This window comes from Spermophilus citellus (genome assembly GCF_964194105.1).
Source record: "Spermophilus citellus genome assembly, chromosome: 4".
Lineage (NCBI taxonomy): Eukaryota > Metazoa > Chordata > Mammalia > Rodentia > Sciuridae > Spermophilus > Spermophilus citellus.
In genome coordinates this window covers 124,844,988-124,871,715 of record NC_138185.1, presented here as the reverse complement: position 1 = coordinate 124,871,715, position 26,728 = coordinate 124,844,988, and the positions used below count along the sequence as shown (strand labels likewise).

At 38.5% G+C, this 26,728-nt stretch overlaps 1 protein-coding gene and 1 pseudogene across 4 annotated transcripts in view; one reads left to right on the top strand and one right to left on the bottom strand.

The window, feature by feature from the left end:
- The window catches only part of RAB27A (RAB27A, member RAS oncogene family), an 85,362-nt gene that overhangs the window by 3,908 nt on the left and 54,726 nt on the right, over positions 1 to 26,728 (bottom strand). For all 3 annotated transcript variants that reach the window (XM_081291932.1, XM_081291931.1, XM_081291933.1), the window contains exons 4-5: positions 25,622 to 25,725; positions 12,307 to 12,430 (exon numbers count right to left, since the gene is read on the bottom strand). In XM_081291932.1, the coding sequence (XP_081148058.1) occupies positions 12,307 to 12,430; positions 25,622 to 25,725 (228 nt within the window). The remainder of the gene's footprint in view (positions 1 to 12,306; positions 12,431 to 25,621; positions 25,726 to 26,728) is intronic.
- Positions 79 to 1,042, top strand: LOC308647348 (mortality factor 4-like protein 2; annotated as a pseudogene). Its single transcript has one exon. The product of its transcript is annotated as a mortality factor 4-like protein 2 (transcript).

Sequence of the window (26,728 nt, the reverse complement as noted above, 5' to 3'; positions counted from 1 at the left end):
CAGAAAAGCTAAGTCTGCCATAAGTAAGGATCAGGAAATCTGATCCTTATTGCAGAACCATCCCTGACTACAGAACTTGGGGTTGTATCTCCCACTTCATCCTTCCAGATCATCCCAGAAGATCTGTAAGAGTCCATCTGGAAAATCATTAGGAGTTCTTGGAAGGGAAAGAAGGAAGATTGTCATTTGGAATAAAAACAGGGTTGAATGCGTTCTAGAAAGAGGGATTTTCAAACTCGTGGACAACAACCTGCAGAAGACAACTTCAAAAAACCAACTCAAAGCAATATGCAGAGACGTATGGTGAAAGGTGCCTCCTCAAGAAAAAAGACAGATCGTTCACAAAGAATCTTGAGCCAACTCTCCAAGGAAGATGGGGGTAGGGGCACTCTGCATAAAACCCCCTTCAGAACCCGTGAGGAAGACAAGAAAGAAGGATAGAAGACTCCTGGAAATGGAGATGGTGGCAGTACCAGCAAAGCTCTCCAGCATCCTACCCCCAGGAAAAAAAGAGGGGGGCAGGGAGATCCCACTGTGGAAAGTGAACAGACATTTAACAATAGAATGGAAGTTAAAGTGAAGATTCCTGAAGAATTACAACCTTGGCTTGTTGAGGAATGGGACTTACTAACCAGGCAGAAGCAGCAGTTTCAACTCCCTGCTAAGACATAGGTGCCATTCTAAAATTTGTAAGAAATCACAGGAAAATGTCAACTATAAGGAGTAAGCAGTATATAAAGCTGTGGCAGGAATAAGAGTATTTCAATGTGATATTGGGCACTTAGCTGCTCTACAAATGAGAGAGGCCCCAGTATGCCAAAATCCTTTTGGCCCACCCTAATGTGCCAGTGTCCCGGGTTTATTAAGCGCCACACCTACTGAGATTATTTGTAAGAATTTGATCAAGTTGACCTATGCTCTCTTTGATGAGAAGAACCTTGCATTACTATTGAGCTATCTGTATGATTTCCTAAAATATCTGGCAAAGAATTCTGCATCTCTGTTAACCGCCAGTAATTACAAAATAGCTTCTGCTCGGTAATACCACAAAGCCCTGTGAGAGGTTCTACTGATCACTCACTGTTACATCTGGTATCTGTAAACACCAAGAACAATTCTGTTCTTGGCTTTTTTTTTTTTCCTATAGCTGATGTTCTTTAAAACTGTTAAGATAGGGATAGGGATGCTCATCCATGGTAGAGCACTTGCCTAGACTCTGGGCTCAATCCCCAGTATCAGAAAAAAAAAATGAAGTAAGATTGTTAATGTATAGCAGGGTTTATGTTTCAGCTTGTTTTCTGTTCTGTTTTAAACAGAAAATAAAAGGAGTGAAAACTCCCTCCTCATTTCAAAGTTGCTACCAGTTTGTGCAGTAATTAGACAAAGAAGAAACATTTAATAGAACATTTTATTGCCTAGTTGACAAACACCACGTGAACGCTGGTGGTTCTATCCCTTGACACTACACAATTTTCTAATGTGTATTAAATGCTATGTGTCAAAATGCCTTGATTCCTAGTGCCAAAGCTTCAACTTAATGTATATACCCCAAAACCCAAATGTTTCTGCTCTTTTTTTTCCCCAATGGAGCTTAAAGTAAAATAGCCCATCCTCTGAAATCCATGCATGTCGTTGTGTAGGCATTCTTTCTTTCCTCAAATTGTTGAAGGATGGTGGTTTGATTCTTGGTTTTTGTATTTGAGTCTAATGTACACTCTAATATGACAGAGGCAATATGTTATTGTATAGTCACAGTTTTCTGGAAAAGTTGATATTTTAGGAATTGTACTTCAGATCTTAAATAAAATTTGTTTCTAAATTTCAAAACAAAACCAAAAAAAAAGGAATGAAAAAATCATAACTGACTTACATCAAGTAGTCAGGCTGGGCTTGGGGCTCACACCAGCATCTCCTGAATAGTAAGTCCTCTCAAAGCAAAACAGATAAAGAAAGAAAATGGGAATTCTGTGAAGAAGGGAAGGGGTAGGGTACAGATGTTGTCTTCCAACAATGTTGTGTAGGAAGGGTGATTTTGTCAGAGGAGGTAGAAAGGAGAATGGATTCAGGGAGGAGAACAGAATCTGTGTGTTCTGCAAGACAGGATTGCTCCACTGATTCCAGAATGCCCGTATCCTACTCCCCTTTCATTTTTATCTAGAAGAAAAAGTTCTTAAACTAGACCTGTGGCAAGAAAGGCCCAGAGACTCTAGGAGGTCTAAACAATGTCATTTAGTTAATAAATGACACAAATGGAAAATGAGGTTCTTCCTATCTCCCCACAAAGGTCTTCAATGTTCTCTCAGGGTTTATTAATAGATACTGATTTCCAAAACTACTAAATAAAAGGGGAAAATAATATAGTTGGGTTCAACTTTTACAACACGCTATTAAATATTTTCTGAACGAGAACTATTATCATGTTTTGGGGACCCCCTCCTTTTTGCTTTGGGGATTCCTCTTATTATCTTTACAGCATTCTAGTTTGCCTGGATTGAAACAAGTTGGTATATATTATTTATTTTAAAATGAAGGGGGAAATTGGGTAGCTCAGTAATAATTATTAAAAACATGCATGTGTTTTATGTGCATGAACTCACTACATATGGCCACGGTTTTATTCAGGTACACAATATTCCTGTTTCACAAATGATTAAACTGAGGCTCAAAAAAATGAAGTAATTTGCCCAATTTCACAATGCTAGAAAGAAACAGTTAGGATTTGGATCCAGAGTTGTCTAATACCAGTGTAACCGGCCTAACAATAGGTTTTACTGGTTTCAAAATTTATTTTTTGTGTGAAGATTTCCAAAATAGATAAATCTCTTTCACTTGCTGGGGGAAAAAAAAAAAGTCGAAATTGGAGAGAATCAAAGGGTTCTGGCAATGTTTGTCAAAGGTGTTGCTACCTGTCAGTTCCAGGCTGTACTCCTAGACCGTACACTTAAGACATTTTGAATTCTGTAGCATCTGCATTCCTCAAGACCATCTAATCTCATATATCCATTTGTGCTATGATTCAAGCACTTGTGGTATATATGTAACTTTTTAAATAACTTACAAGGCATTTTTTCAAAACAGTAAGACTACTTTTCATATCATCTTGAGAAATCAATCTTCCTGAGGATCAATTAATCAACTAAAAGATTCTTCCTGCTTCTTAAAAAATACATAAAATTGATGATAAAACTTTACAACCTCAAACCGTTGATTTCCTTTACACCATTTGGCAAAGCATCTAGCCAAAATGTTCTCAACTATAAAAAATACAAAAGAAAGATGTAGCACCTCAGGGGAAGGATGGTCTGCAGCTAGATTCAGTAAAACATTCCTTAAATTTAGCAGAACTCTAAAATCCTCCATGATCACTCTTCTTGGACTATCTGTTTTCCTGTATTCTCATAGCATGTTAACTCTACCTCAGTGACTCACATTACCAGTTTCCCTCATTCTTTTACAGTTTCTTGCAAGTAGCAGCTTCCACAGGATATCTTCTAAAGTTTTAGTTTTTTAAAATTATTTGTAACTTTTTAATGTTTTTTTCAGAACTGTTCCAAAACAGTAATGAAAGACATAATCAGGCAGGAATATTACTAAGACACATGTTAAGGGGACATGTGTGGGAATAGAAGGTGACTTCTCCATTCTGATTTCTCATGACACTGTCTTGTCAATACACTTTCTCCAGAAGCCGAAAGGCCTGGCAACAGAACTGTGCACTTCTCTCCTGTGTGAGCACGGCTGTGAAATGCTGGCTGACCAACCATTGCCTCATCTGGGCACTTATCTGCAAGGTCTGCAAGACACGGTGCTCCACGGAATCCAGCATGTCCACATCCTATTGCCCTTTCATTTGCTGACTCCAAAATATCTCAATCAGAGTTGAGTTTGTTGGGCAAAAAGACAGTCTTGGGAGGTTTCAAACTTCCTGTCTGATTATGTCTTTGGTTACCATCAATCTTTTTTCTTCTATCTTCATCGGTCTCCTTGTTACAAAATTAAGATAGTGCATCTCTGTCCCTCCCCACTGCCCCACTCATCACATGTAATATTTGATTAAATGTGATTTGTGATTGAATTCAATAAATATTTCTTTACTGAGTGCCTATGATGTTATTGAGCTAAATCTAGGTGACGGTTTGTGATGTTAATATTGCTACAGAATAGAATTTTGGATTGAGCATTTTCAAAATGTAAATACTTCAATTTTCTTCATCCCTCTCATTTATACCCACGAAGAATCAGTTAATGTCTATGAAACATTGCTTATACTTAAGGAGAGAGCTTGACCATTCTATCAGAAATATATTATTACAGGGAAAAGCTATTAAAACTTACCTCCCCAAGAATAAATTGGAAATAACTAAAAAAAAAGTAGAAAAAAGATTTTTTTTAAAAAAAGTAGTTGAGAATAAACTGTCTTTAAATACTAAATCATAATTATGTGCTACTCTTTTTTTTTTTTTTTTTTTTGACATACTAGGTAATGAACCGAGGGCCTGGTACACGCTAGGCAAGTACTCTACCACATCCTCTACCACATCCCAGGTCCTTTTAACTTTATTTTGAGACAGGGTCTTGCTAATTTGCTGAGGCTGACCTCAAACTTGTAATCCTCCTCCCTTAACGGCTCAAGTCATTGAGATTACATGTGTGCACCTAATTTTTTAAATTCCCTCAAGGTCAATTATAAATTTCTTTCCAACTCTGGAGTTCTCTATCTCAGTTGATTTCCCAACTGAATCTCCTTTGAGCTATTTTTCCTTCCCACAGTTTCTTTACTCTCACTTCCTGAAAATTACTTCACAGTCACTTTTGAGCACATATAAGAAAATATAGTTGCAAATACTTTGAAAACTCTAAAACTTATGCATGAAAGTTATGGACAGTATGATGCAATGGGTAAAAGCTACAACCTCTGGAACTGACTGGATTCAAATCCTAGTATTACATTTTACCAAATGAGTAACTCTGGTAAGCTACTAACCTCTATGCTTTAATAGCTTCGTCTGTAATACCAAATATCAGTATTTTCTTATAAAGGTTAAATGAGCTGGGGCTAGGGTTGTGGCTCAGTGGTAGAGCACTTGGCTAGCATGTGTGAAGCACTGGGTTCAACTCTCAGCACCCCATATAAATAAATGAATAAAATAAAGGTCCATCAATATCTAAAAAGTTTTTTTCAAAAAGATTAAATGAGCTAATGTTTTAAAGCACTTCCATCATAATCTGACACATAGTGAAACTTAATGTTTATTTCCAATATAGAAATGGGTTAGTTAACAAAATGTATTTAAATTTTTGCTTAAAACTTGGAACACATCATCCCAAAGAAATAATGTCACTGAATCATGTAAAGTCACAGCTACATGTCATAGCAACATTGTAAATATTAAGTTTCCTGCTAGTTCACAAATGTTAGTTTAATGTACGATGTAGCTGATTTATAAAATCTACAGTACTGGGCTGTACTAATTCTTGTAGGCAGAAGCATACTTCCCCACATCAAGAATGGCTCTCTCATACAGGTTCTGAAAAGTGTTTCATGCTCCAAAGCATTTGCCTCCCTCACATCCTTATCAAACTTCTTGTTCCTCCAAGTGGTCTTCACTAAAATGCTGATAAAAATGGATTTTTTACTGATTAATACCAACATAAAAATGGCTGATGCTTCTTTAGCTATGAGCTATTGACCAATGTTTATTAACTGAAGCAATATTTAATTGATAGAATTTCAAGGTAAAGTAGTTAAGCTATAAATTTTAAGTTACTCATTAAAAGATACACAATATTTACAAGACATAGGTTAGATTTGTAACCCAAAATTCAAGTAACAAACTTGTGTTTGTTTTCAAATAAAAGTATATTTTCGTGCCATTTATGAAACTCCAAGTCATGGGACCATGAGTCAGGTTAACAACTTCAAAGTCTTCCAACTCAACAGTTTTTTGGGTTTTTACTTGTTTGTTTGTTTTTACATAATTAGGGCAATATGGTTTTTGTAAGTCCTCAGGAATAAATGAATACTAGAGTTCACTCCATTCCACTCTCAGTTCCTTGACTGCTAGAGGAAAAGTGAATGAGATAAGATCCACAGAGAAAACCCTGAATTAAGACTCTCCTTCCATTTTGAAAAAAAAAATGTAGAAAAATTTAGAAAAATAAAAATTTGAAAATATAGATCATGATGGAGAGCCTCCTTTTATTTTTTTAAAAGGATTATGTTTAACTCATGTGCATTTAAGAGAAAGAAATTGTTATGAATTGTAGAATTTTTTTACCCATGGTAAATTTTCTTTTTACAACATCTATTAAATGACTTCAAAAATAAAATAAGTGACATATTGAACTTCAAGCAAACACAGGTGATAAAACCTTCAAAATGTTTCAACTTCAGTCTCCATTATTTCTCTTTTTGCTATTAAATATAATGAAAGTCATAACCAAACTTTTCCTAACATTGTTTTTCTACACTTCTTGATGTTTTTATTTAGATTGCTATATCCAGAATCCACAGCTACTAACACTTAGACCTCCATTTAAACTGAATTAGTCCAGAGTCCTCTTGAGGATTTTGCCATTGCTGAATTCCTTATTTTTGTTCAAATCTAATAAACTTGACTTCTTTGACAAAAATTAAAAAAAATTAAAAAGATTCTTCTACCATAAGAAAATGATGACTGAGACAGAAATATGTATTGTATTCACTTTTAAAAATTAGACTGCATATAGGAGGTGAAGTGAATGGAGTTAGAAATATTTTTATTTTCACAGCTTCTGATGTTCACATTCAGAAGGGGTTTGAGCTATTTTACCTAAGCACTTTCATTAAATATTTTATGTTTTTTAAAGCAATATAAAAAGATCTCAAATTCTGGGGCTGGGGAAGAAAGAGTAAACAAAAAGAAAGGAATAAGAACAGCAATAAAGTTTCTGGGTTCTAAAGCCAACTCCTCGTATTCTGGCCTCCAGCTCTGGGACCTGCTGCTCCTTATCAGTAAAGGGGAAGAAGCTCTGCTCATGAGGTCTTGATGAGGAGGAAATAAGATAACACACGCTCAGTGCTTAGCACAAGTGTAGCGCCCAGCCAGGGTTCGATAAATTTTCATACAATGGGATTTTTCTTCTCTCAAAAATATGATACTTTTCTAAAAACTTATTAGGCAAAATTTAGTAATCTTAGCAAAAGTTCAAGAGGATCACCTGCCCCCTTTATAATCATAGCAAAATTGGTATTGCTCCCTCTCTCCACATGGTGGTGCTAATGTAGCACTGTCATGGAGCAGTATTGCCAAAGGTATGAAAAAAATCTGTCTAAATATCAGTTTATAAATGGTCATTTGAAGTACATGCAGACAACTAATTTTAATGTGCTCTTAAAAGTAGATTAATCACAAATTTTGAAATAAAAAAATTAAATGAAATGTTTACAGCTTCATATCAATGAGAGGGATGGTATTATTCGTAGTTTTACACCAAGACATTCATATCTCACTCAGGCCATGGGTCAGAATTCACATCCAGCTGGTTTCTTTTCTATTATTTATTCCCTCAAAACTAGAAGATCCTAAATCCCAGCTAGAAATTGCCAGGAATGACAGTAAGTATGTTGGATGGTTGTTAAATGGTTCTCTGTATTTGATTCACATGTGGATCCAGAAATTGTGGAGAAATTTTTCACATAAAGGAGAAGTGAGTCTTGGTATGGTATTTCATAGTCTTCTGGATACTAACTGAATAACATTTACAGAAAAAGGAATGGTGTGCTGCCTGAACCTGAGAGACTGTGGCAAATGAAATCTAGATCCTTACCTGAGTTGCAGTGGGCTCCGGAAATCAGCTTGTATGTTTGATTATGGTTTATTTGTGTGCCATTAAAACATGCCCAATGATACATCAATAATTTATTTCTCTTATCAAGGAAGGATGTCACCAAGTTTGCAAAGAACCAATCTGGGAACGACCAAGTGATTCATATCACGTTTCATCTAGCTCAGACTAGGTAAAACAGCTTCTGCTAAACTCTGCCACTTAAAATCTGGGCTGGGACTGTGGCTTAGTGATAGAGTGCTTGCCTAGCATGTGCGAGGCACTGGGTTCATATCTCAGCACCGCATATAAATGAACAAATAAAGATCCATCAACAATAAAATTTTTAAAAATCTAATAAATGGTTTATACTGATTTTTTAATGTTACAAATAAATGTTTTTAACTCCTCTTTTGTTCCAGAAACTTTTGAGCACCTTCCTCATCAACTGCCATCAGCCTTCAGTCAGGAAAAAGTCCTCTTAAATTTGCTACCCATTTCTTTGCACAGAACATGAAATATGTATATTCAGTTGTCGTGTTTTGATCACATCCACAATTTTCTCTACTTCCCTCAGACTCTGCATTTAAAAAAATGACTTATTGTCACCACAAACTATTCTCTTTGAATAAAGCAGTGAGGACAAGCATTTTGATCCAACCATTTTTACTCACATAATGAATTCCTTGCTTACTCACTTGTGGTTAGCCCTTCCTCAGTACTGATTCGAGTGTCCCTTCCCATCTATAGCATAACTGATAAAATTACATAGGAAAAAAATCCTTCTCTCTTTAGCATGGATTTTCCAATGAAAAATCATTGGGCACATTTCCTCTACCCAAGCAGGGTGCAAGTAAATAACTATCTCATATTCTATGTATAAATGATTCTCTTCAAGGAAAATATCTGCTAGCATGCACACCTGATAGGAACTTAGCTTCTGTTCCTAAAGTGCCATACAGAACCAGCAGCAACAGCATCTGAAAATCAGTGACAAATGTAAATTTATCTGCTCCATCCCAGACCTACTGAATCAGTGCCTCTGAGAGACTCGGTGTTCCAGTGATTCTGATACATATTTGAGACCTAACAGTATCATCTAAAAGAATATTGTTGCCAATATTTCATTCTGTTTTCTATTCTAATGTATTCATCATTGACTTTGTAATTATTTTTAAAATGTTTTAACAACAGTGTAGATAGCAATCATTTTGTCTGACTGGTGCCCAAGTTTGAACAAGTCTCTGTTTTGCTATTTTCTCTGACTTCACTGACAATAGCATTCAATACAACACATTGAAAAGCACTGTTTTCCATTTGTTCTGGAAAATCTCAATTGGTTAACCAGAGAGATCATTTTGTCTTGTTTAAAGTGACCGAAGAGCTTCAAAATATAATATAACCAAGTTTCATAGAAAAAAATGAATGCAGAAAAAAAATGCTTAAAGAATTAGGGGTAAATAGACTCCTAAACTACTAAAAAAAATTTTCTGATATTCATCATCATGTGCACATGTTTTGCTGCTGCATGAAGTCTTCATTTTCATATATACTTGTTCCAGCACTCACAGATTCATGCTCCATATTTACACTATAATGTTCATTACCAATTTGCAAAGTTTTTCTAAGACACAAGCTCTTATTTTATATATGTGGCACAAAACTACTTGTGAACCAATGATCTGTTTTTATGACTGTGGTAACAAAAAAAAATGTAAACTTATCAGAACATGTAAATGATATGAAAATATGCCATAAGCTGTACCCTTGTTTTCTAACTGTTAAATACAAGGATGTACTGACTGACACAGTCCTTTTAGTACATTGGCCACCAATGAAAATGTTATAATTATGAAGAATGAATCATGATTTCTGTGAAAATAATCAATAAATGTTTATGCCAAACTTGTAAAATACATAGGAGCCAAATTGTTCCATCATATTTTCATCTAAAAGTGCCAGAGAGCCTACAGAACCACATTGCTTTCTAAATCCCATTGGAATTCTGTTTCCTTCCTTCTCTCATCTTCTTCAAGAGTTTCAGTTATTCCAATCTGTTAATCCCTTTTCTTCTCATTTTAACTCAACAACTAAGATTGGGCTCCTCTCTGTGAAACATCCCACAGCTGTTGTGAGCTGGACACAGGTGAGAAACAGTCTCCACACTCCTCAGATTCCCAATGTGACAGAAGGCAATGCCAGGCTCTCTGCTACCAGGCAGACTGGAATTCTGAGACCCAGACCAGAGAAAAAAAAGCAAAGGCTGAAGAAGCCCAGAGGGAGAAGTCAATCTTGACTCTCCCCCAATACTTAAGAATATACTTGCTAGCTGAAGCTAACTCCTCTAGTTGCCCTGCTCTTGCCCTTACTGATACACTTGTCAGAAGCATGGTCTAGGCATCTGGCTTCCATTGCTTCATCGCTTACTTCCTCTTGACCCCCTTGCAACACAGTTCTCAACATTTCAGCATTCTCTGTGGTATTTAACCTCTCCCTGTTTCCCTTCTACTTCCTTGAGTGCCTCTCAAGGGGTGGGGCAGAGTAGGGTGCATATTAGAACTGCTTGTGGGCCTTTGTCAGCCTCCACCTCAGAATCTCCCCAATCACTCTCAACCACCACATATGAATATCCTGCAGAGGACACCACTGCCCAGAATCCCCTGGGGTAGTGCCTCTTTAATATATCAACCAGGCTGGGGTGAACATTTTCCAGAATTTCCTTCCTGCTTAGGGTACACCACAAAAGAGATCTGGGGGAGATATGGAGGGCAGAAGTGAAGCAGTAGCCATTTTAATGCTTTTACATACTGTTCCTTATCTCTTGGCTCGTCTTGTTGATATAAACCAGCAATCAGACCTGCACCTGCTTCACCCACCCCAGACCTTCCTTTAGCTCCTGGGACCCCTGAGCCAGGTATATGTGGCTATCCTTGTAGCAGAGGGTCCTGGTTTTTTCAGGACACGCACATCATTACGATACGAGGCAACAAGGGCTGACATGAATTTCAGTACACGCTTATGGGTCCCAACTGGTTCTCACTTCTTACCTCCATCCTCCACTTGACATCCACCTTTCTTTCCTGACTCCCTGTCCTGTGCACTTTAAGCTTCAGCGTAAGACACAAAACCAACACCTTATAAAGACTGCTTACCCAACTCCCCCTGGTGCATAAGGTCAAATCACTGTGACAGATCCCTTCACATGTAGATATTCACTTGAAACCTACCTCATAAACTCCAGATCAACTATGTCAGAAGGACAGAGGCCTACACATATATATATTAAAAGTGCTCCAGGTATTTCTAACATGGTTAAACATCATCTACTCTGGGTGTAACTCCACATCCAATTGCAAATTGAAAATGATTTAAAATCCTGTTCTGCCCCACATGTGTGTTTTTTCTGATTTACCCCTTTTTCACTAATCCAGCCCTTACCCTCCTCACAGCTGAATCTCCCGGTCTCTAGTCTTCCCTTCTTCCATTTCACCCCTTCTAAGGTTCCCAGACTGATTTGGAAAAATATGTATAACATCTCTCCATGCTCAAAGGCTTTCAGCAACCCTCTGTCCTCCAGAGACCAAATCTAATCTCCTAATCTGGTATTCAAAGCCCTCCAGATTCTGGTTTCTTCTCACCTGACCAACCTATCCTTCTACCCACTTCCTAGCGTAAGCCCTGCCTTGAGGGCCTTCTTAACCTCCAACAACCCAAGGAAAAACTAAGCAGGGTCACAGAATCAACCAGGAAAGGTACTCCCCTGGCCTCCTTGAATCCTCAAGCCAACTATCTGGTAACACCTCTACCTCTTATATCATACATACCTCCATTTCCCTCCCCTCCCTTCCCAATCCTTCTCACTACCTCCTTTTAATAGCAAGTATCTAAATTTGGGTTCTCATAGTACCAGAGGTCAAAATAAAACCAATTCATTTGTAGAGGTGCCCTTGATACTTGGATAAGCAATAGATGACCTCTTCTGTTGTGCCCAATTCATTCTGTTGCCACTATGATCCTACTCCCACAGCTCAAGGAGGAAGATAGCATTTTGCTAACCCTCCACCATAAAAATAGCCTAAACCAAAGGGACTCTTCACCAGCTCTCCCAGTCAAAGTCAGCACCTGGTCTGTGATACTCAATAAGACCTCAAATGCTAGAACTGTCTATAGTATTATATGAACTGGCTTTGAAATTTCCTTGCTCAACATAAAGGATTACCTTATCCTACAAGTCTCCAGTTGGCACATTAAAAAGGAGGCCCTACTCAGTATATTTGCAGTTAAAGCTGTCTTTCTCCTGGGGGAGACCCTTATCCCATGATTTTTCTATGATTCCCACTATCATGATATTAATATAAAAAGTAAATATTTGACATCTCCCAAGGCCTACATCCAAGCGTTTTGCTTTAATTTTTCATTTTTGTCTTTTTTATTACCCAGTCATGTACAGAGGTTTATAATGAAAATGTTTTCTCTAGATTTCACCACAAAAATACTCACCCATATTGGTCAGCAAGTCCTCTGGCTTCCTCTTCTTTTACTACTCTCTGGTCTTCCAAATCACTCTTATTTCCACATAACACTATATCTGGGTTTTCACAATATGCATGCATTTGTAGCTGGCCTAACAATATAAGAAAGTTTATTATAGGCAAATAATAACATAAGCACATGATCAATAAAGAATACATACAAAAGTGTTTTGAAAACCATAAATATATACACATATTTAAGAAACCAATATAATGCTTCAAAGCATCAATAATCTAATCTGTAAAACTGAAAGTATGGGCTAGAAATATAAAACTTCTTCCTGTCCTTAACACATATCTCAGTATTATTCATACAGACTTATAGGAGACTGTGATAACCCTCAAAAGTATGTATACCCACACATACACACACAAAACACTTGTCTTTTAACATTTTCTTTCCATTAGCAATGGCTTTTTTAAAAGAACTTTTTATAGACTAACCTATTTCTACCTAAAACGTCTTTCACCTATTTTTTATTATTATAAAGCAGAATCAACCTATTTAAAACAAACAAGATACAGGATTCAGTAAAGACAGAAGACACAGAATAAACAGTAAATGATTCTGTCACCAGAACCAAGGGATTGCAATTCTTATCCCAAGACTTTTTCTCTTTTCACCTGAAAACGTGTAAGGAGGCATAATTATTAAAAAGCAATGAATCAAACAAAAGATCTTCACTATATTAAATAGTCTAATCTCCCAAAGAAGGAAGATAAAGTCTTACTTCTTACATCACAGAAAGAAATTAAAGTAGCCCTGACTTTCACAATAAGGCCTATCTCAAAGTTCATGGCCTAATTTACTTTTTGTCACTGTTAACCAAAAGGTTGATAGTTTAGTTCCTCATTATGAAGTCGTGTCCATTATAGATATAATCAAGAGAAAGTCAGCAGGCATTTCCTAAGAATGAACACAGGCCTGATACTTTGCATGGAATTTCAAGATACTGCCCTTTGCCCTCGAGGGACAGCAGAGGCAACAAAACCTACACAGGCAAAACTAAACTGTGTTTTGCCTGTCTCCAGGAAAGTGGCATCTTTTCTCCCTCCAGACTGCTGCACATACTGTCCCACACAGGAATATCTAGTCACAACTCTCCTTCAATACTTGCTCTATGGTCATGTCCACCATGGAGCCTCTGTGGTCTCAGAGAGAGGCTCTGTGCTCTGTTAACACCTCAAATGGCTATGCAAATGGACTAATTTGCCTTGGCTTGAATAATGGCTCTTCCTTTTACTAGCCATGTGACCCTGTGGAAGCTATTTGATTGCCTTAGTTCCCTATCTAGAAAAGGTGATAATGACAATACTTATTTCGTATGGTGAGGATTAAATGAGTTAATTCAGTGATTCTCCAGGTAAGGTCTGTGGATCAGCAGCCTTAGCATCACCAGAGAACTTGTTAGAATGCAAATTATCAGGTCCTACCCCTGATCTATGGAGTCAGGAACAGTGGGTAAAGATGAAGGGAATCTGATTTTTAACAAACCCTCCAGGTGATTCCAACACACACTCACATTTGAGAACCCCAGAATTAATAAATTAAAGCATTTACAACAGCTATGTAAATATTACTAAAAACAATAGTTAATAGTCTTTATTTTAGAAATGTTAGGAGGTATAATTATAGGTAATGTTTTCTTTTTAACTATTTTTCTACCATGTGAATTACTTAAATAAAAAGTAAATTAATAACTTATTGAGAAAATCTCACTAAAGACAAAGGTATATACCTAAATAGCTACAACCTGCAATGGTATGTGATAAGGACCCTACAAACAGTGAAGATTTGAACAAGGATTAAGAGGAAGGGTAAAATTTATTCTGATAAAATTGATCACAGAGAATTTCGCAGAGGCTAATTTTTGCCAGATTTTAAAGAACAGGCATAACTCTAATTGGTTTTTTAAATGGTGTGGTTGTAGAGAGGGCTTTCCAGTCAGAGGGGATAATCAAAATAAAAATAGAGGGAAAAATATGAAAAATATATGTTGTTGGGCTCTTATAGCATTATGTGGGAGGCTACCGAAATTTAGGCTCTTTTAAAATCTCATTACAAAAGTAGCTGGCCCTGGGTAAGGAACAAATCTGGTCATGCTGCTCACACCTCTGAACTCCAGGAAAGCAGGGGAGTGAGTACACTACCTGATTCCGTTCAGATTTCAATCTGGGTAGGACTTGGCTCATTGTTCAGTCTCCTAAACTGATCCAGGCTCACCCTTAGATTCATCTCCCTCGCCAAAAGGGCATGGAGAGATTCTCACCAGATGAAGAAAGACCTAAGGGACAGCTCTGGGGGAGCAAAGGGAGAGTACAGAGCCATACTTCTCTCCCTGGCCAACCAGGGCCCAGGATAGCTACTTCTCTACCTTTGTGCTGACAAGCTATCTACCTACCTACCTATATGCATACATACATTTAAGCTATTATTTTGACCAAATTTTTTTTAAAGCAGAAGAAATGGATGATCTCTATAATATTCAAAATGTTAATAGAGGAAAAATAACATATAACTAACAAATTTTCATTTCTAATTAAGATTTCATATTACCACCTCTGACATTCAACATTATTCTTTTTTGTTTATATGGGGGTGAAGCAGGAGAATGCTTCCCATTGAAAAGATAGGAAATCTTTAATATGTGTAAGTTTACCTAACTGGACAATAAGAATTTTTTTTTTTTTACTTTCCAAAGAAAATAAAACAAAATACAAACACACATACTCATACTTTTGCATAATTCTGTTCTTTATCTAACTAGCTAATAAGATGGGCAAGATTTCTTTGGCATATATACATAATAAAATATTAGTCAGCATTAAAAGAGAATAAAATCATGGCATTTGTAGGTAAGTGGATGGAGTTAGAGAATATAATGCCAAGTGAAGTAAGCCAATCCCAAAAAATGCTAAGTGAAGTAAGCCAATCCCAAAAAACCAAAATTGGAATGTTTTCTTTGATATGAGGATGCTGACTCATAATGGCAATGTGGGGGGGGGGGCATGGGAGGAATGGAGGAACTTTAGATAGGACAAAGGGGAGGGAGGGGAAGAGAAGGGACATGGGTAGGAAAGACGTGGAATGAGTTAGACATCATTACCCTAAATACATGTATGAAGACACAAATGGTGTGAAAATACTTTATGAACAACCAGTGACTTGAAAAAGTGTGCTCTATATGTGTAATATGAAATTAACTGCATTCTGCTGTCATATATAACAATTCAGAATAAATAAATAATTTTTAAAAAGATGGGCAAGATTTGTCTAATGTCTCAGTTTCAGTTTCTACCTGTGAAAAACAGGTGGGTTCATTATCTTTCAATGCTAAGATTCTATGAGCAATCTCTAGTGGCCCTTACTAAACGTTTTAGAAAACCCCAGGGCTGGGGCTGGGGCTCAGCGGTAGCGCACTTGCCTGACATGTGTGAGGCACTGGATTCGGTTCTCAGCACCACATATAAGTAAATAAAGGTCTATCAACAACTAAAAAAAATTTTAAAAAAGAAAACTCCAGAACCTGTTCTGATGATGTGAAGGAGAGGATAACAAATAAAGACTGAGAGATTAGGAACTGCCATCATCATTCAGCTCCGAGAGAAATAGCAAAGTGTGCGAGTCAACCAGGCATCTAGGAAAACAAAGCCCAGTAAGCCTAACAACATTTGGGAAATCCATATTTATAAAGTATTAAATTCTTTTTTTTATTGTTGGTCGTTCAAAACATTACATAGTTCTTAATATATCATATTTCACAGTTTGATTCAAGTGGGTTATGGACTCCCATTTTTACCCCGTATACAGATTGCTGTATCACATCAGTTACACTTCCATTGATTTACATATTACCATTCTAGTAACTGATGTATTCTGCTGTCTATCCTATTCTCTACTATCCCCCCTCCCCTCCCCTCCCCTTTTCTCTCTCTACCCCCTCTACTGTAAATCATTTCTTCCACTTGTATTATTCTTCTCTTACCCCTCATTTCCTCTTATATGTAATTTTGTAAAACCCTGAGGATCACCTTCCATTTCCATGAGATTTCCCTTCTCACTCCCTTTCCCTCCCACCTCTCATCCCTGTTTAATGTGAATCTTCTTCTCAAGCTCTTTGTCCCTACCCTGTCCTTGGTTACTCCCCTTATATCAAAGCAGTCATTTGGCATTTGTTTTTTAAGGATTGGCTAGCTTCACTTAGCATAATCTGCTCTAATGACATCCATTTCCCTCCAAATTCTATAATTTTGTCATTTTTTAAGGCAGAGTAATACTCCATTGTGTATAAATGCCACATTTTTTTTATCCATTCATCTATTGAAGGGCATCTAGGTTGGTTCCACAATCTTGCTATTGTGAATTGTGCTGCTATGAACATCGATGTAGCAGTGTCCCTGTAGCATGCTCTTATTAGGTCTTTAGGAAATAGACCGAGAAGGGGAATAGCTGGGTCAAATGGTGGTTCCATTCCCAGCTTTCCAAGAAATCTCCATACTGCTTTCCAAATTGGATGCACCAATTTGCAGTCCCACCAACAATGAACAAGTGTACCCTTTTCCCCGCATCCTCTCCAGCACTTGTTGTTGTTGGACTTCATAATGGCTGCCAATCTTACTGGAGTGAGATGGTATCTTAGGGTGGTTTTGATTTGCATTTCTCTGACTGCTAGCGATGGTGAGCATTTTTTCATGTACTTATTGACTGATTGTATGTCCTCCTCTGAGAAGTGTCTGTTCAGGTCCTTGGCCCATTTGTTGATTGGGTTATTTGTTATCTTATTGTCTAATTTTTTGAGTTCTTTGTATACTCTGGATATTAGGGCTCTATCTGAAGTGTGTGGAGTAAAGATTTGTTCCCAGGATGTAGGCTCCCTGTTTACCTCTCTTATTGTTTCTTTTGCTGAGAAAAAACTTTTTAATTAGAGTAAGTCCCATTTGTTGATTCTAGTTGTTAACTCTTGCGCTTTGGGTGTCCTATTGAGGACTTTGGAGCCCGACCCCACAGTATGTAGATCATAGCCAACTTTTTCTTCTATCAGACGCAGAATCTCTGATTTGATATCAAGCTCCTTGATCCATTTTCAGTTAACTTTTGTGCATGGCGAGAGAAAGGGATTCAGTTTCATTTTGATGCAAATGGATTTCCAGTTTTCCCAGCACCATTTGTTGAAGATGCTATCCTTCCTCCATTGCATGCTTTTAGCCCCTTTATCAAATATAAGATAGTTGTAACTTTGTGGATTAGTCACTGTGTCCTCTATTCTGTACCATTGGTCCACCCGCCTGTTTTGTCACTATTGCTCTGTAATATAGTTTGAAATCTGGTATCGCTATACCGCCTGATTCACATTTACTGCTTAGAATTGCTTTTGCTATTCTGGGTCTTTTATTTTTCCATATGAATTTCATGATTGCTTTATCTATTTCTACAAGAAATGCCATTGGGATTTTGATTGGCATTGCATTAAACCTATAGAGAACTTTTGGTAATATCGCCATTTTGATGATGTTAGTTCTGCCTATCCATGAACAGGGTATATTTTTCCATCTTCTAAGATCTTCTTCTACTTCTCTTTTTAGGGTTCTGTAGTTTTCATTGTATAAGTCTTTCACCTCTTTTGTTCGGTTGATTCCCAAGTATTTTATTTTTTTTTTGAGGATATTGTGAATGGAGTGTTTTTCCTCATTTCCGTTTCAGAAGTTTTGTCGCTGAGATACAGAAATGCCTTTGATTTATGTGTGTTGAGTTTATATCCTGCCACTTTGCTGAATTCATTTATTAGCTCTAATAGTTTCTTTGTAGACCCTTTTGGGTCTGCTAGGTATAGAATTATGTCATCTGCAAATAGTGATAATTTAAGTTCTTCTTTTCCTATTTTTATGCCTTTAATTTCTTTTGTCTGTCTAATTGCTCTGGCTAGTATATCAAGGACTAAATTAAATAGAAGTGGTGAGAGAGGGCATCCCTGTCTTGTTCCAGATTTTAGAGGGAATGCCTTCAATTTTTCTCCATTCAGAATGATGCTAGCCTGAGGCTTAGCATAGATAGCTTTTACAATGTCAAGGTAAGTTCCTGTTATCCCTAGTTTTTCTAATGTTTAGAACATAAAGGGATGCTGTACTTTGTCGAATGCTTTTTCTGCATCTATCAAGATGATCATATGGTTGTTATCTTTAAGTCTATTGATGTGGTGAATAACATTTATTGATTTCCGTATATTGAACCATCCTTGCATCCCAGGGATGAATCCTACCTGATCATGGTGCACAATTTTTTTAATGTGTTTTTGTATTCGATTTGCCAGAATTTTATTGAGGATTTTTGCATCTAAGTTCATTAGAGATATTGGTCTGTAGTTTTCTTTCTTTGAAGTGTCTTTGTCTGGTTTAGGCATCAGGGTGATGTTGGCCTCGTAGAACATATTTGGAAGTTCTCCCTCTTTTTCTATTTCCTGAAATAGCTTGAAAAGTATTGGTGTTAGTTCCTCTTTAAAGGTTTTGTAAAACTCTGCTGTATACCCATCCGGTCCTGGGCTTTTCTTAGTTGGTAGTCTTTTGATGGTTTCTTCTATTTCCTCTATTGTTATTGGTCTGTTTAGGTTGTCTATATCCTCCTGACTCAATCTGGGCAGATCATATGACTTAAGAAATTTATCGATGCCTTCACTATCTTCTATTTTATTGGAGTATAAGGATTCAAAATAATTTCTGATTATCTTCTGTATTTCTGAAGTGTCTGTTGTGATATTGCCTTTTTCATCCCGTATGCTAGTAATTTGAGTTCTCTCTCTTCTTCTCTTCGTTAGCATGGCTAAGGGTCTGTCGATTTTATTTATTTTTTCAAAGAACCAACTTTTAGTTTTGTCAATTTTTTCAATAGTTTCTTTTGTTTCAATTTCATTAATTTCAGCTCTGATTTTAATTATTTCTTGCCTTCTACTTCTTTTGCTGTTGTTTTGCTCTTCTTTTTCTAGGATTTTGAGATGAAGTATGAGATCATTTATCTGTTGGTTTTCTCTTTTTTTAAGGAATGAACTCCAAGCAATGAATTTTCCTCTTAGAACTGCTTTCAATGTGTCCCATAGATTCCGATATGTTGTGTCTGTGTTTTCATTTAGCTCTAAGAAGTTTTCAATTGCCTCCTTGATGTCTTCTAAAACCCATTGATCATTCAGTAACCTATTGTTCATTCTCCAAGTGATGCATGATTTTTCCTTCCTTCTTTTATCGTTGATTTTCAGTTTCATTCCATTATGATCAGATAGGATGCATGGTATTATCTCTACTCCTTTATATTGTCTAAGAGTTGCCCTGTGACATAATATATGATCTATTTTTGAGAAGGATCCATGTGCTGCTGAGAAAAAAGTGTAACTGCTTGATGTTGGGTGGTATATTCTATATATGTCAATTAAGTCTAGGTTGTTAATTGTGTTATTGAGTTCTATAGTTTCCTTATTTAACTTTTGTTTGGAAGATCTGTCCAGTGGTGAGAGAGGTGTGTTGAAGTCTCCCATGATTATTGTATGGTGGTCTATTAGACTCTTGAACTTGAGAAGAGTTTGCTTGACGAACATAGCTGCACCATTGTTTGGGGCATATATATTTATGATTGTTATGTCTTGTTGGTGTATGGTTCCCTTGGGCAGTATGCAGTGTCCCTCTTTATCCCTTTTGATTAACTTTGGCTTGAAATCTATTTTATTAGATATGAGTATGGACACTCCTGCTTGTTTCCGCAGTCCATATGAGTGGAATGATTTTTCCCAACCTTTCACCTTCAGTCTATGTATATCTTTTCCTATCAAATGCGTCTCTTGTAGGCAGCATATTGTTGGGTCTTGTTTTGTGATCCATTCAACTAGCCTGTGTCTCTTAATTGGTGAGTTTAAGCCATTAACATTTAGGGTTATTATTGAGATATGGTTTGTTCTTCCAACCATATTTGTTTATTAATGTTACTAAACCTGATTTGTTTTCCTCTTTGATTACTTTCCCCCCTTTACTGTCCTACCTCCCACTGTTGGTTTTCATTGTTATTTTCCATTTCCTCTTCCTGTAATGTTTTGCCAAGGATTTTTTGAAGAGATGGTTTTCTAGCTGTGAATTCTTTTAACTTTTGTTTATCGTGGAAGGTTTTAATTTCATCTTCCATCCTGAAGCTTAATTTCACCGGATACACGATTCTTGGCTGGAACCCATTTTCTTTCAGTGTTTGAAATATGTTATTCCAGGATCTTCTAGCTTTCAGAGTCTGTGTTGAGAGATCAGCTGTTATCCTGATTGGTTTACCCCTAAATGTAATCTGCTTCCTTTCTCTTGTAGCTTTTAAAATTCTCTCCTTATTCTGTATGTTGGGCATCTTCATTATAATGTGTCTAGGTGTGGATCTCTTATGATTTTGCACATTCGGCATCCTGTAGGCTTCTAGGATTTGGGATTCTGTCTCATTCTTCAAGTCTGGGAAGTTTTCTCGTATTATTTCATTGAATAGATTGTTTATTCCTTTGGTTTGGAGCTCTGTGCCTTCCTGTATCCCAATGACTCTTAAGTTTGGTCTTTTAATGTTATCCCATATTTCTTGGATGTTCTGCTCATGGTTTCTTAGCAGTCTTGCTGAGCTGTCTATGTTCTTTTCAAGTTGAAATACTTTGTCTTCATTGTCTGATGTTCTATCTTCTAAGTGTTCTACTCTGCTGGTAGTATTCTCAATTGAGTTTTTAAGTTGGTTTATTGCTTCCTGCATTTCTAGGATTTCTATTTGTTTGTTTTTTATTACCTCTATCTCCCTGTGTAATTGATCTTTTACTTCCTGGATTTGTTTATGTAGTTCCTTGTCAAAGTGATCTTTCATTGTCTGATTTTGCTGTCTCATGTCTTCCCTGAGACTCCAGATCATCTGAAGCATGTATATCCTGAACTCTTTATCTGACATTCCATCTGTTGCAGCTATTACCTCTTCTAAAGTTGGGTTGACCTGCATTGCTTGTGGTCCTTTCTTTCCTTGTCTTTTCATACTGCTCGCATTTCTTTCTGCTTGGTGAAACTGTTGTGTTTTTGAAATTTTCCCCCTATTTATTTATATTGCTCTTGTATAGTTGGAAAATCTCCCTTGCAGGGCGGGTAGTGGCTGTGCTCCTCCTCTAATCAGGGTGATCTCTCTACCACGCTGGTCGGTCGCAGGTCTGCCCACCCTGCAGGCGCGGGTGGCAGCTCTGCTCTGCCCACACTCCAATTGTGGTGACGTAACTACCACGCCCTCGGGTCGTTGGTCCTGATCCGGATGTGGGCGGCGGCTCTGCTCGGCCCCTACTCCAATTGGTGTGACATGTCTACCACGCTGGCAGGCCTCTAGGCCTGTTCCGCCGGTGGGTCGCAGGTCTGCCTACCTTGCGGGCTCGGGCAGCAGTTCTGCTCAGCCCCCACTCCCAATGGGGGTACCTGACTGCCTCTCCAACGGGTCGATGGGCCTTTTCCAGACACGGGCGGCGGCTCTGCTCCACCCCCACTCCAACCAGTGTGACGTGACTGCCTCGGTGCTACATGTCCACCACGCTGGCAGGCTACCAGGCCTGTCCTGCCAGTGGGTCGCAGGTCTGCCTACCTTGCAGGCTCAGACGGCGGCTCTGCCAGCCCCTACTCCAAATGGGGTGACTTGGCTACCGCGCCGTAGGGTCGCTGGTCCTGTTCTAGGCGTGGGCGGCTACTCTCTTCAGCCCCAGCTGCAGTTGGGGTGTCGTGATACCACGCCAGCGGGTCACTTGGCCTGTTCTGGGTGCAGGCGGCAGCTCCACTCTGCCCCCCTGGCCCCCACAGCACCCAGCAGGACCCGGACCGAGAAGCAGTCACCGCAGGTTCCCCAACCCTGGGCCAAAGCAGCTTCGGGAGCAGAACCCGGCCTCTTCGATCCCGGCTCACACACTGCTAGGAGCAGGCTCCAAGGAGCGACCCCCGCGGGTTCCACTGCCCCAGGCCAAAGCAGCTCCGGGAGCCAGAGCCCGGCCACTCCAAGCTCTCCGAGCTTGGTGCACACTCCGCTGGGAGCAGGCTCAAAGACGCAGTCCCCACAGGCTCCCCAGCCCCAGGCCAAAACTGTTCCAGGAGTCAGAACCCAGCCGCCCCGAGCTCAGCGCACGCTCCACTTGGAGCTGGCCTCAACACGCAGTCTCCGCAGGTTCCCCAGCCCTGGGCCAAAGCAGCCCCGGGAACCAGAATCTGGCCGCTCAGAGCCCGGCGCATGCCTTGCCAGGAGCGAGCCCCTAGGAGTATTCTCCACTGGTTCTCCAGCCCCGAGCCTGAGCGATCTGTCTGCGAGACGCAGGCAAATACCAGCCTGAAATCACCTGTTCCGTAGCTGAATGAGCTGAGATCAGTAGAAAACAGGGATGAGTACATCAGCTCTCCAAGATGGCAGCTGCTGTCCTCCTCCGTGGTCCAACCGGTGTCGAGAACCGAACTGGACCGCTTCTCTCCTCTGTCTCAAAGCCGGAACTTAGCACTAAGCACGTCCATTGCACCACTGGCAGGAGCCCCCAGAATCCGCATCGCTGCACCCCCACTCCGGCACCTCGCCGCTTCCCAGCGCGCGCCACAGACTCAAGTATTAAATTCTTAGTGATCAACTCACTTGAACAGAAAGCCAAAGGCTCCCTGTCCTTGGATAAGTGTATTACTGTCTCAGACTCAGGGTCCTCACCCTGGGATAAGGACACACCTACCAGAATTTCCTTGCTGGGTGATGATGAGGATCAGATACAAAATATGTGAAAATGCTCTGAAGGGCACAGCATGCTAAGTAAATTAAGTTAAAGATTAATTTTTAAAATAATATTTTTTACTATCAAAAAATAACCAATTGTCCTTTCATAACCCAAGAAAGCAAAGTAATTTTTAAGTAGTACTTTTTTATTTTTTTTATTTTTTAGTTGTAGATGGACATAATACCTTTTTTTAAATTTTTCTTATTTTTACGTGGTTCCGGGGAACGAACCCAGTGCCTCATGCATGCTAGGCAAGTGCCGTACCACTGAGCCACAACCCCGGACCTTAAGTAGTACTTTTTAAAAAATATTTTTTAGTTGTAGATGGACACAATACTTTTATTTTATTTATTTATTTTTATGTGGTGCTGAAGACTGAACCCAGTGCCTCACACATGCTAGGCAAGCACTCTACCACTGAGCTATAACCCCAAACCTAAGTATTACTTATAAGTAAGTGTTTTAAAGATTTGGATGTTCAGAATGTAACATCACAGGCTTCTCTAACAGATTCTCTAGGGTTATATTAAAATGATCAAAGAAAATGTACATTTGAAAGCTGTTATTTGGTCATACAGTGAAATTTGCCTTTGCTATAAACCAATCATTTCAGAGGTTCAAATCTGTTTAAAAATCCAAAATGAAAGCCCAAAATGAAGGGATGACTTTTGCCAATGCAGTTCTAGAACTTTCCATGTCAGGTTCTCTTAGCAGAAGCTCTAAGCCCAAAAGCAGAGAAGGGACTTCCAAGAAGAGAAAGGATATAGAGATAGGGTCCATTAAGCCTTCAACAGATAACTACATCTATGTAATATATCCTTAACATGCAGGGATAATGTAAGAATTGATAGCACACAAGAGACAAGCGATGCTTAGAGATTTAACTACTTCCCCATCTGTAAAATGGGGATAAGAATTTCCTCTGTGCAACAGACTTATTAAATGATGACATTTAAAATGCTCTTTTGTGAGTTCGTGCTCTGTCCCCTGCACCTCCACCCCATGCAAAGATCTGCCCCTAGGCCACCACTGGAGGCCAGGATGTGCACACTAAGCAAAGTGTAGGGCAGGGAATTCTAGATGATTGAAGCCCAAGAATCTGGAGCTTGGTCTTAAAGAAAAGACAGTGGACTCCAAATGGGCAATTATCTTTGGTAAGGAAACTTTCTTCAGACAAGAGTGTGCTAGGAACCTTACTTCCTGTTTTAATAGGACTGCTAAAACCAAGGGGACCAAAAAGACTATACAGGAGTACAGAATCTGCGCTTTCACTAAAAGATTAATTAACTAAATTAATAAAGTAAATAGAACAAAAGGAAGGAAGGAAAAAGGAAGGGAGGGATAACAGTCTGCTTTCCATTGCTGTGACCTAAGAAAATCAACTTAGGAGGAGGAAAGATTTATTTGGGCTCCCGGTTTCAGGTTTCAGTCACTTGGGCCTATTTCTTTGGGCCTGTGGAAGGACAGTACCTCATGGTAGGAGTGCATGGAAGAAGAGATCTATTCACCTCGTGGCAGCCAGGAAGCAAAAGAGAGAAAGAGGAAGCAGCCAGCACTCCAAGTCTCCTTCAAGGGCACAACCCCAATCACCTAACTTCCTTCCATCAGGCTACACCTTCTAAAGGTTTCACCACCCCTTAACAGTGCCAGAGGCTGGATCAAGTCTTCAATATGTGGAATTTGGGAGAACCTTCAAGATCAAACTACAGCAGAAGGGAAGGAATAATGCTTCTCTAACTTTTCTAACAAAGTCCTCTAATATCAAAAAAGAGTTGAAGAGCTAGCAGCAGGGACTTGAGGACAGGTTCAATGCTAAAAATTCAAAATATCTATAAAGGATTATTTTATCTTAAAACTTTATATGACTTTCCTCATGTTGTTCATAATGTGTTTTCAGCTTTTAAAACATTTGAAATTAGCTTTTCACTTATATTAATTGAACTTTTTGCAAAAAATCTTTCATTACAGCAATGATTAAGGAAGTCTCTATGTAGCTTTGGCATCAGGTGCTGCCAGCACACTATGGAGCAGCCCGGTTTAAAATCATCATGTGACAAGCTCTACAGCCCAGACCAAATTCAACAGAGCTCCACTCCCCCCGATTCCCAGGGTCAGTCACAGTGAAAATGGGACATGCGTAACACTGAAGCACAGGCTATTGGCTCTTTGATAGAGGTACAAATCAGCTCATGTCTGCAGTAACGTTATTTAAAACCTTTGTGGCTATTTCCTTGATGGTAAAATAATTCTCACACAATAAAATAAAACAATACATTTAAAAATAATAATAATAAAAAAATAAAATGCTCTTTTGTACCTGGAGCACAGAAGTATCTAACAAATCAGAGTTAGTAAACGCAGAGTATTTTAGTCATCTTTGATCCTAAGCTAAACACCATGTTCTTTTAAACAGCATTTACACTAAAAGCTCCTCCAAAAGAATTTGCAACATAAGTAGATATAAGCGGGTATTCTACTCCTCAGTGAAGGCAGCAGAGGCAGGAAAGCAATAACACTTACTTATCCAGTTTCGGACATTGAGGAAACTTTGCTCATTCGTCAGATCAAAAAGTAGAAGAAAACCCATAGCATCTCTGAAGAATGCTGTTGTCAAACTACGAAACCTAGGATCATAAAAACAGATTGGTCACCTAAACCACAGCCCCATTCCTGAAATACAAGCTGCTAGCAATACCCTCAGCCTCTTTACAAAAGCACCTCAATAACAAATCTCATGATGCCATTCCAAAAGTGCACAGGACCAGCATTTACCACTTATATAAGTTCATGTGTTAGCAGTCCATGTGATTCAAAAACCTAGCCTGCTGGATGGAGTTAAGGAGAACTAGCTCATGATCTCTCAATCTCAGCCAAGAATTTATTGTATAATTACTAGCTAATTAAGCCAAAAGCAAAAATGCTTGCTGTGTAAGTTTTCCTTCTGTGAAAGCTTGACTTGACATTACAAAATGTTCCGTGATCTTTTAATTCCCTTATCTCTGATAATCATTTCTTTGCTTTAAGGTGGGAATGATATTCCCTACTCTTTCTTGGTACTCTGCCTTGTTCCAAGGCTTTATCCCACTATCTATTCTCTCTCCTTCTAACAGTTTCTTCTCACCTTGATTATATATACGACAAGCCTGTAACTGACAGGCAGGCTCCAGGAAGGAAACGTTGGTATAAATTCATCATCTAATCAGCAATGTTAGGTTTTTCTCAAACATTTTAACCAATTGTTTACAAGAATTCATTATTTAGAGATACATATCAAAAGAGTTGCAAGTGAAATAATACAATATCTCCACTTTGATTCCAAATAATGTGGGAGGAAGGAGTGAGAAGTGCTCATGGGCGTACATGAAATAAGACTGGCCACAACTCGATAACTGCTTAAACTGAATAACAGGTACCTGGGTTCATTGTACTAGCCTCTCTACTTTTTGTACATGCTTGAAGTTTTTCATGATAAAATGTTAAAAAATAAATAAAATCATTCAAGGAGGCTGTGAGATAAAACAGGCTGTACCTAACTAAAACAACCTTAGATCAAGATGTCATGTGGTTTATTTTAGTCAAGTAACCTCTGACCATACAAATTAATTCCAACCAGATTTTCCACTAGAT